Source organism: Bidens hawaiensis, unplaced genomic scaffold (genome assembly GCF_021521415.1).
Source record: "Bidens hawaiensis isolate Kalapana, Puna unplaced genomic scaffold, B.hawaiensis_p1.1 tig00038597_1, whole genome shotgun sequence".
NCBI lineage: Eukaryota > Viridiplantae > Streptophyta > Magnoliopsida > Asterales > Asteraceae > Bidens > Bidens hawaiensis.
In genome coordinates, this window is record NW_027505566.1 from 25,680 (window position 1) to 37,500 (window position 11,821).

General features: G+C 41.8%; 1 protein-coding gene across 1 annotated transcript in view; it reads left to right on the forward strand.

Annotated features, from left to right (window-relative positions):
- Positions 1 to 10,180: 10,180 nt before the first annotated feature.
- The window catches only part of LOC143613982 (haloacid dehalogenase-like hydrolase domain-containing protein Sgpp), a 3,879-nt gene continuing 2,238 nt past the window's right edge, over positions 10,181 to 11,821 (forward strand). The window contains exons 1-3 of the mRNA XM_077087549.1: positions 10,181 to 10,277; positions 11,446 to 11,560; positions 11,625 to 11,776. Coding sequence (XP_076943664.1) covers positions 10,249 to 10,277; positions 11,446 to 11,560; positions 11,625 to 11,776 — 296 coding nt within the window. The 5' untranslated portion in view covers positions 10,181 to 10,248. The remainder of the gene's footprint in view (positions 10,278 to 11,445; positions 11,561 to 11,624; positions 11,777 to 11,821) is intronic.

Below are 11,821 nucleotides of genomic sequence, written 5' to 3' on the forward strand. Positions count from 1 at the left end.
CACCATCAGTCCCGCACAAGGAAATTTGTGTCATCCAAACTGGCATGGAAACGTGGATGACACCAATCATAAATTACCTTGCGGCGGGCATACTACCAGAGTCAAAGACACAGGCAAGAAAGATACGCTGTAAATCACTGAACTATCAACTTGTTGATGACATACTTTACAGGCGTAATTTTCTGGGCCCACTCCTCAGATGCGTTGACGACCAAGATGCCGATTACCTCCTAAGGGAAGTACACGAAGGCATCTATGGAGTACACGCAGGTCCACGCGCAGTTGTAGCTAAGCTAAACAACGCGGGATACTTTTGGCCGGGGATGCATACTTATGCGCTGGCCTACATCAGAAAATGTAGGTCCTGCCAGCTCTACGCACCCAACAAGCATCGCCCGAAGAACGAACTTGTTCCAGTCACTTCTTCATGGCCATTCCAGAAGTGGGCCATCGATGTGACAGGCCCATTTCCCACAGCAGCAGGGAACGTTCAGTTCCTAGTGGTAGCCATCGACTACTTCACCAAGTGGATAGAAGCAAAACCCTTAGCCCAAACAACCGCAAAACATATCAAAAAATTTATTTGGGAATTTATTATTTGTCGTTTTGGACTTCCACAGAATTTGGTGAGCGATAACGACACCAACTTTGCTGACCAGAAGCTACAAAAGTGGCTGAAAGAACTTCAAATCACCCACACCTTTACCTCAGTGGCACACCCACAGGGTAATGGTGAGGTGGAAAGAGCAAACAAGAGCATCGTCGACGGCATAAAGAAAAGACTCTTGGAGCATAGATCCGGCTGGGTGGACGAAGTTCCACACGTCCTTTGGGCGAACAGAACGCTAAAAAAGGGAAGCACGGGCGAAACCCCGTTCAGCCTCACCTATGGCACTGAAGCCATGGTTCCAGTCGAGATCGGTCTACCCTCACCAAGAGTCATAACTCAACCAGAAGACAATGATGCGGAAAGACGGTTAGACCTTATGCTAACCGAAGAACGCAGAGACTTAGCCGCAGCACGTGAAGAGAACTACAAGCGAAAAATGCGAAAGTACTACAACACGCGGGTAAAACTCTGCAACTTCAATGTCGGAAACTACATACTGCGTAACAACGAGGCTTCGAACCAAGAGCGCCCAGGAAAGCTGGTCCCGGTCTGGGAGGGGCCATACATTATTAAAGAAGTTTTGGGAAAGGGCGCATACCGGCTCGAAAGGCTCGATGGCACCCCCATCCCAAGAACATGGAATGGAGCTCAATTACGCAGATGTTACATGTAGATCAATTCCAAACTTGTAAAGAAAAGGCCTAGAGCCACTTCTAATGGAAATGATTCTCCTTGTCACATTGTGTTGATAGCCTTACCTCTATACTTATGAACTGACCACACTGAAATGCCGGTATTCACCGCATAAATAAGTGAGGGAGTAAGTAAGTCGTTGCATGTAGAAAGCGGCACAACCCGTATAAACACAAAAACAGTAAATATTTCTAAGGGGAAGATAAGGAAAACCTTCACGCAGGTCAGATATAGGTAAAGTTTGGTCATCCTACTAAGTGAAAGTGACGGTCCTACCCGCACAATCATGATAGAGGAAACAGAACATTAACCTATCATCTGACACGCGTCGAAAGGTTAACTTATTCAAAACACTTAGAAAATTGCTAAGTTAAACTAAAATATGCATGAGCAAATCATATAATGTTTACAAGGCAAGGCGTTAACAAAACATTTATATTCACAACAAAAATTCAAACATTACAAAATGGCTAGGTATTTACCCGCCTACAAAAATACAAATCTACCCTAACGGTTGGAAGGGATCTCAAGGTTCAAGCTTCGGGACCACTCCCTCCAAACCCACTTGAACCCGCACCATCAGTTGGCTGCGGCGGTTCAAGGAAAGCTTTGAGAACAGCTAGCCCGTCATCAGCAGCAGCAATTTCATTCACCTTCTCCACAACCGGATGCGGGAAGGCAGCATAATGGTTCACAGCTTGGTCGTAGGCAGCTTCAGTGTCAACATCGTGAAAAGGAAAGTTGGAAGGCGGGATGCCCTTCTCTGCAAATCCTAGACCAAGCAAGAAACCGGCCTTCTATCCATCCTCATGAGAAGCGTTGAAGGCTGCGCTCATAGCATCATCATAGGATGTGTTCGCGAATATCCGATGCACAACCTACAAAAAATATATATATATAAAACTTTTCAAGTATAAAGAAAAGCGCAAAGCAAAGAAATTATTGAGCTACGCATACCTGCGGCAACGCTTCTCGTAGAAGCCAATCCCTATTAGATAGAGCTTCTTGAAGGGTAGCTTGAGCTTGATCGCGGGCGCGTTCGGCTTCATTCTTGTTGAGGTTGGCAAGCAACACGTCCTTGGCAGCAGCCTCTTCAACGCCTTTAAGCTTGCGCTCAGTGCGATCAAGCACAGCCCTCTGATCCAAGAGCTCCTGAAGCTTCTTGGCATCTTCTAAAGCCAAAGCCTCATGAGCCTGCTGAAGCTTCTCCAATTTGGCTTTAAGCTCTTCATTCTCAGCGCGCAGAGGCTCAGCAACGGCTTCGGCTTTGGTGGCCCTTTCGGTGGCATTACACACAGGTTCCTTAGCCAACCTAAGCTGTTCGTTAACAGCTTGGGTAGCCTTGGAACGGGCCTCATGCCGGGCTTGGATCTCGGCCTCAAGGTCCTTGAAGGCCTTCTCTTTCTCCGCAGCAATGGCGGCGAGCCTCTTGTTTTCCTCCCGCAGCGAACACGCCTGAGCCACCTCCAGGCTACGCGCAGTCTTTAACTTGTCGTTTTCACGACAAAGCAACTCGACGCGCGGCTGCATCCGGGCGAGAAGGATTCGTAGCTCATTGGACAGCCTACCCTCCTGGTAGCTAGCCATTGCCTCCCCCAACGCACCGCTTGGAGCGGCATGGCGCGCCCAGTCGACACAGTCCGCAGCCGTCCTTAGGGTTGTTCCTCGACGGATATTCCACCTTGGAGCATACACCTCATTGGAATCCGAAACTGCAAAAACAAAAAACAGTTAGGAAAAAATGATAAGAATGGATAAAAGGCCAAAGTAACCCCACGCACCTGTAGGGTCGACAACAGGCCGATAGCCGCTAAACCCATCACCTGAACCTAAAGGATATCCATCCAAGAGGTCAAGGAGATGGGAAGGAGGCAAATGTTGGACTCCCTCATCAACAGAGGTAAGTCTAGAGGTCCCAACTCTAAACATACCTGAAGCACCGGCCTAGGACGAGGTAGTCGCTGGCGCCGAACGCGGCAATGCAGAAGCCATGGAGGCGGAGACCATCGGAGATGAACTCATTTGAGATGAACTCACAACCGTGGTAGCCGCCGCAGCTGTGCTCGCGGAAAATTTCACCGCCGGTCCGGTGAAGGATGTAGTGAAGATGGCACTGACGGCCGGCGGAGATGACATCATAACTGGAACAGTTGCTTCAACAGTATGAGCAACTGAACCAGCACCAGAAACAGGCGCAGCCGCCTGGGTCATCGCCTCGGATAGGTCGACCAAACCTATCGTCGTGGGTCCTGAACCGCTTCCTCCAGCACCACTCTGGAAAGCGGATACGTCCACTCCTGCATAAAGAACAAAATATTAAAAACAATGGTGGAAAGAAATGCGGAAAAGGTACACAAAAAATATACTTACGGGTTTTCTTAATCTTGAAAGACCTGATAGGCGGAGACGAACCCGATGGAACTGGCCTCTTCACGCCAGTCACCGTCACAACGCTTGGTTGCTCGGAGGTGACAGCCGTCTCAACCTCCGAGACAATGGTCTCGCCACCACCAAGGTTCCCCGCCGCCGCCTCACTTTCAGTCTCGGAATCAGACTGATTTCCCAGGTCGACGACGGAAGTAACCTTCGCCTTGCCCTTCACGCCAGCAGCCTTCTTCTTCCTCACAAAGAAAGGCCATCTGCGGATCCCTCATCAGAAGATGACAAAATCAGAGGAATTCCAGCAGAAGTTTGAGCATGAAGAAGACGAGAATTAAAAAACTCCTTACCTGGCCGAGTGGCACTCAAAATTTCGTGGCCCGGCGGGTAGACCTCTAAGAATCTATCCACCGTTTGCTCCAGAATGGGCAACTCGTTCTCATCGAGATGCAAGAGCGACTGTAAGTCGTTCCCCTCTGAAATAAAAAAGATAATGTTAGAAGAAAAACCATAAACCAACACAAAAGACAGAGCATACCGTAAGGGAAATAGTTCAAACTGTATTCAAGGACGATGGGTATTTGCGGCGTCCCAGACCCAGCATCCTTCCACACGCGGCTCATACCGAGCATCACCATCCCAGACTCCGCGAAGCGATAAACCGGAGTCTGGATCTGGGAGATCTTGGCGAACCATTCCGTCTCCTGGTAATTGGAGGCGTGAAGGTTGGGGAGCGCCCGCCCATTCTTGAACGTCATCGCGATGGGGACGACGCAAGCGGAGATGAAGAAAAACTCCCGCTTCCAAGAACGAAGACTATGCTCGGTAGCGCAGATCTTCAACCCCTTGATCCGGGTAACAAGGGTATACCAACCCTGGATGCACCTCTAGGTGTAGAAGGTCATCAGACGGTCGACGCGGGGCTCGATGCCCAAAATACGGCACACCCATCCGAAATGGCGAACTTTAGCGATCGCCATTGGGTGCACCTCCGTCAAATGCACACCGTGTTTCTCCAAAACACGGTATACGAACTTCGTTAATGGGAATCTTAGATTCCCATATATGAAGAATTAGGCGTACACCCCTATCTTGCCCTTTGGGGCATCGTACACCGTCTGGTGGGGCTCCGGAAACTCTGGCTCGTACGGCTCCAGCATGAACTTCTTGACGATGTAATAATACACATCGACAGAAAGAGTACACTAGCACTCGCCAGCAGTACTCTTATCGTCCTTATCGGACGTAGACGTCGGGTTCTCGAAGTAAACGTCAGACTCCTCGACGTTAACCTCAGGATCGTGAGTGGAAGAAGACATATTTTAAAAGTTAAAAGAGCGGTTTCAGAAGAATGCTCGCCGGAAAAGATGAGTATTCGCCGGAAATCGCTTTAAGAGGAAAAGAGTGAAGTGAAGGTATGGAATGAGATGCACCCTCTCCCCCCTTATATACTCATCGCAATGAATGCGATGAATTTAATGGGGAGGAGAGAGAGAGCGCAGGTGCAATGAAAGGGCGACACGTGGATAAAGCAAGCTGGCAACAGGTGTCAGAATGGCGCGTGACATGAAACTCGCGCCCACGCGCCTGAAAAAGCGTCCTGATTGACCGCATGCTGTCACGTCGTCATAACTCCTTGCACGTCCTGAAACCGTCAGAAGACGCGAACGTCCCTTCAGCCGTTTGGATTGTCCTTATCCTTTCACCAACTCTTCGAATTTCAGAAAGATTCAAAAAGATTCAAAAATAAGAGAGAATATACCCCTTACCTTGGAAAACAAGAAACCATAAGACAAGTGCGGGTACAGTGTCAAGGCGAAACCCTTCACATACTCAACACTTGCAGGGAATTGAACCCAAGATGGATCTTATGGATCATGCTTGCGGAAAGGGAAATAACACCCCCACATGGCGGGAACGTTGAGGACTAGATTGTTTGAAGCTTCAAGGTGGAATTGGTTGTTTAACATAACTGATCACTATGTCTAAAACTACCAATACCCCGTGGAGAATCTATACAAGTGAAACACGACACTCCCGACTTGCGAAGAGGTTACACACCTACCCGCATCATATCCAAAGATCAGGCAGAAAAAGTCGGGAATTTTCTGCAAGTGACATTAGGAAAACCGCGGGGAGAATCCCCACGGAGAACCTTAAAAACGAAAACCCCCTTTTCAAAACCCCTTGCTTAAAGTCCAAAAGTTCACCTCACTTATTAAAAATTCATGAGAAGAACAATGGACTGGGGGGACTTGAAGAGGTAGGTCCCAGCAAAGCCCAGTTGGACCCGCAAGACTCACCTTAAAGAGGTACGTCTGCGCAAAGACCAACTGGATCCGCAGGACCAACCATGCTCAGAGATGAAGACCTTACACGCAGTAAGCCAGCTGTTCCCGCAGGAAAGCCTCCCTTGGTACAGTACCCTGCCTGTTCCCGCAGCCGTAGGTACAAACCAAGAAGGAAGGCTACCCGCACTAACAGTAAAGCTACACGCATAAGGCACTAACTCTTATACTTCAGCAATGTCACCTGAAGAAGGAATGAGCAGGGCGGGAATATTCCCGCCCAAAAGAGCCAGTCTGTACGCTTCCAGAAGATCTTTTGTACTATACCTACCAAGGTATGGACAAATAGACAAGATCTGGTAAAAGGGACCCATGAACCAATCACAGGGTGACAGCTCACCGACAATAGTACGAGGAGGAGCACGCTCCAGTACAAAACGTCGCCATCAGCCGCTGCCTACCCACCAACTCCCATCGTGGCACGAACATAGCCCGTAGTTGGTGGAAAAGGAATATTATACAGCTGGCCGTACCTGCTTGGAAACCTACCTTTGGCTATAAATACTCCAACACCTTGGAACGGTATTATTATCTCATATCATCTTATCTTCTCTAGCTATTTCTCTCAATATACACTTATATTCAGAGCAATCTAGTCTGATTCTCACGCCGGAGGGTGGTCACAAGGAGGAACCCCCCCCATTCCCAGTGACGAGCTTACGGTGTCTGTTTTGCAGGTCGAGAAGAATAACCATCTTTGCCGGACCTAACCCTCGTGGGAAACATCTACTTAACCCTAAGATTATCCGTAATCTGCTGGGGTCACTTAGTGTTTCTTCAGGTGTGTAAAAATTCATGATGATGTATGAAGGTCCTATTCCATTTTAAATCTTTCACAATAGTTATTCATTTTCTCTTTCTCGTTTTCTTTATAATTACACACCAATCTTAATTCTCACTTCCAAAGCAAATAGTATGCAATACATCCTTAATATATATCTGATTTATCTACTATCAATCCAAATAACGGTACTTTCTGATAATTATTATGCTACGGATTGATTTCTTTTGAGAACCACTTTGAGTTTTAAGAACTCGAAAGAACTCAACGTAACAATTTTTTTTACCAATTTTTTTTACACATGTGTAATGCGTAAGTGTAAGTGATGTACAAAAAATTACGGTATTTTTTTACACACCGAATCGACTTTTTACACGTGTGTAACTAACGTTTAAATTTGTGTAATTATCAAAAATACTTATTCTCTCTCCTGCTTCATTTTTTAATTAAATTTAATCTCAGCCACATATTTCATATCATTTAATTAAATGTGTGGTTCAAAATTGAGTTCTTAAAGTTCTTAAAACTCACCATGGTTTTTAAAATAACCCTCCTCGTTATGCTACTAAATATATAATACCAAAAATATAATATCCAGATATTAATAAGCATAATATAATAAATTGATTTTAGAATTTATAATCGAACTATAATCTTTTATTTGGAAAGTTTTAACCAAACAAATGTGAGGCTGCTTGCAAGTCTCTAAAGGAAGATTCAGATTTCAGTGTCATTAGGGGCAAAAGAATTCACGTCTCTACAACATTTGCCAGTTTACATTTAAGGCCACCTAGTTTATAAATAACATTCACGCACTGCTTTGTACTTTATGATTTTCCACTTTGTTCACCGAAGTTTATATATAACTTTCATATGTTCGCCTAACACATACGTTTATTTTTTTACATTGACAATATAGAGTACTTGTCAGTCACCCTTAAGTACCACCCGCGGGTCAAATAAGAGTTCCTCACAAGTCACCCGCGGGACATATGGATTACCCGCTTAACCGTAGGAAGAAACATCCATATGACGTATGCGGAAGCATTCAGGCACCCTTAGAAGTCATCCGCAAGATGGAGTACTCGTCCGCATAAGTAACCAGGAGGTAATGCCCCGGGACAGCTGTCATTAACTAATTACTTTTTAGAAGATTTACCAAGATACTTTCTTGGGCAATACGTGATCTCTCGGCCAGTTAATGAATGACACATGGCAAGGCAGTTATAACCGTGCACATGGCCAGGGTTATTTATCATCCTATATCATAAGGACGCGTGTCCCAGTTGTTATACATGCACATGCAACGTATAACTGGACCTATCATGTGAGGACACGTGTCCAGATGGTTACGAAAGCATCTTCTGAAAATGACAGCTGGCCCAATCACCTTCCCACATCCTTCAGCTATAAATACCCTTTCAATCTTCATGAGGTATTCATTCACTCCCACTGTACTCTCACTATATACTTAAGTACCTATCTTCGTCAGGATTGTACTTATTCTCACGCCGGATGGTGGTTACGGGAAGACTCCCCCTCTTGTCCTTCCCGTAACGAGCTCACAGTGTCTGTTTTGCAGGTTCTGGTCATTGGACTTCGGGGAATCGGGCTCGTATCGTATTGGTTGTTATCCGTATCTTACCCTGTGGACTCATTGGATCTAGAACCCGTCTAGGGAAGTAGATCCGTGTTTCTTCAGTTTACATATTTATGTTAATAAACAATTTGAGATTTAGTTAGGTAACTAGTTTATACATAAACATATCTTGTATTACAAATTTAAGGTCACTTGTATATTATTTGTAATTTATGTCTAATTATACAAACCTAATAAGAAATCAATTTAGAAGTTATATCATTTAAAGCATTAAAGAAACGTCAAATAATAGGGTATTTTGATTGATGATTGATGATAGTTGTGGTTGTTCATGGTTTTACTATGTAAAGTTAGTTAAGTTATTAAAACTTGTATAGATTTGATTGAGTTATTATATAAACTTAGCTAAATAAAATTATGAAGTAGTAATCATGCTTCATTGAAGTCATTCATACATTTTCATCATCATCATCGTCGTACTCAGTATATCCCATCAATAATAAAGCTATGGTAGGGTCTGAGGAGGGTAAGATGTAGACAACCTTACATCTACCCCATAGGGATAGAGAGATTGCTTCCGATGAGACCTCCGACTCGATGGTAGTTTTGCATCAAGTCTTGAACATACGACACATAACACTCAATCATCGGGGCACCTGTTGATTGGTGTATGTACCATTGTCTTTCGGCTATCAACGCCACCACATGATGCCTGATTAACCTTTTGCCACTTTTAACGTTATGATACCGGATATCTCCTTATTTGAATATCATATTTTTAATATCTTTTATTATTCGTTTAAAATTCAAGTTTCATAATATTTATCTTTCTCGTTTAGTAAGATAGTCTTTAGTATAAATTGGATGCTAGGGTTTATTGTTTTAATTAGTTTTTTATTAAGTTTATATTAAAAGAACATTGTTCATGAACAATTGGTTCGTTTTATCGTCTTTGAATAATCATGAGTCTCTCGAGCCATTGATTGCTTCCGAAACCGCATCACGATTTTTCACGAGATTAGTAAAATAACGTCAAAATTAGTGCAATTTCACTTATGTCCACCCGAAAATTCACACACACACACATATATATATATATATATATATATATATATATATATATATATATATATATGCACCCCACCACAAAAAGGGCACTCATTCATACCTTTTACCAACGATAAAAAGTACCAATAGTTCTATCATTTGAAAGAAAGTTTTTTATTTTAAATTAAAATTTAGTGATGTAAATGGAGTATATATGAGACTTCTTAGTATTTGGTTATTTGCTGATTATTTTGAAGTTGAATTAAATAAAAAATAAGAAAAACTATGAAATTTAGTTATTATTTATGTATTTTTTATTCCACAATCACCTTTAACTCAGATTAAATATGAAAAAGTAATTATTGTAACCATGATTTATATATGCTTTACTATTTCTTTAGATACTTGTAACAGTGGATTTCTTAATAATGGAACAATAATAAAACTGTGTGTGTTTTTAAAATTAGAAAAAAAGTATGAGCGACTTTTGATAACACTAAATAAACATAGTTAGTATTAGATAAAATAATATTATTGGTTTAAGTGAAAATAAAAGGTTAAGTGGCGAATGTAGCATATCTCAAAACAAGGTAATTGTATATGCATTTTGAATATTATCAAAGGGTAAAATTTAATATTCTGTCTAACAACTTAACAACCCCTTCACATGATGATGTCACATAATAGCCTCTGGCGTCTTGAGAGCTAAATACTCTCAGCAGGCAGCACATTCCTATAAATATTATTCCATTTCTTCAAATTCCATTTCAGATTTGATCTTCATCGCACCATGACAGCAAGCGAACTTGCAGAGAAAAGGTAATTCATAATTAATTTATTCAATAACTTATAATCGTTACGCGTATCAACCGTTCACAAATTGATCGTCATTTTTTGTATATTTAATCTGTTTGCCCTAATTTATCGTGTTTATGCCCGTTATTGAGATACGTTATGCAATTTGTACGCATATTTTGTTATTGTTTTGGATCATTGAGAAATTGCTGGTTGATCTGTAATTAACGTGTTGATTGTGCTCGATTGATAGGTTAGGTTATGAATTATGATGTTACTGAGAAATGATTCGTGTAGCGGTCTCAAGAGTTCGAGATATCTGTTTAACATTCACTGTTTCTGTCTCATATTCAGCAATTTGATTGATCATTGATTATTTGATTTGTTTGCCCTAATTTATCGTGCTTATGTCAATGAGCGTGATCTGTTACGCAATTTGCATGTATGTTTGTTTGAATCTCCTTACTGTTTCGGATCGTTGATTTGTGACGAACGAGTGATGATTGTGTTCTATTGAAAGGTTTGGTTATATATTAATAATATTATGATGCTATTGAGAAATGATTTGTATAGTGCCATTGAGAATTTGAGATTATTTGCTTAACGCCTGCGGTTTCTGTCTCATATTAAGTAATTTGATACTTAATTGATGGAATCTGTATGCACCGATGCTTGTTAGATTTATAAAAAATAGAGTTTGTTTCACTTGTTTTTGTGTGAGTGTGTGACCTAGTTAAGAGGTGTTTTGACTCTGTATATAAGAGTGATTATGATTGTTATTATAAGAGTAAAACAATCACATTAGGTAAGTTACTCTAAGAAAGTTGAGTGTTGTAGACCTACCTACCTATCCCTCTTAACAGTAATTTAACCAATTATCTGATTATGATACATTTAATTCACAATAATCACTTTCAAAACAAAATCCAAACACCACCTTATTCTATATATATACGTAGACTGACTAGAAATGAAGATTAGAGTTGACTCCTGTTTTATAGGAAGATGGACCACAAAATGGTGAAAGAATTGTAATTATTCTAATCACTTGATTTGGTCACCATAGATGTAAAGCTTTTGTGGTTGTAAGCTTCATATGCTTAAGTCTTATATTTTCTTATAAGAACTTTGAAGCCATATGAGGAATTAAAGATAGTTAAATTGTGCTAATTTTCTAAGTTATTTGCAACAGCAAACCTGCATTTAAAGCACTTGCTCCACTTGAAGCGGTATTGTTTGATGTTGATGGAACTCTTTGTGACTCAGATCCCATCCACCACATTGCTTTCCGAGAAATGCTTCAAGAGGTTAATCATTTTATTCCTCTTGTAACATTGCAAATCAAAGTTACTGATAAATGTATGTTAACAGATCGGCTTCAACAATGGTGTTCCAATAGATGAAGATTTCTTTGTTAAAAACATTTCTGGAAAACATAATGATGACATTGCAGCTGTCCTGTTCCCTGATGACATTGAACGCGGTTTAAAGCTTTGTGTAGATAAAGAAGCATATTTTAGGAAGTAAGCCTTCTCATTAATATAATATTATTTTATTATTTGCTTTTT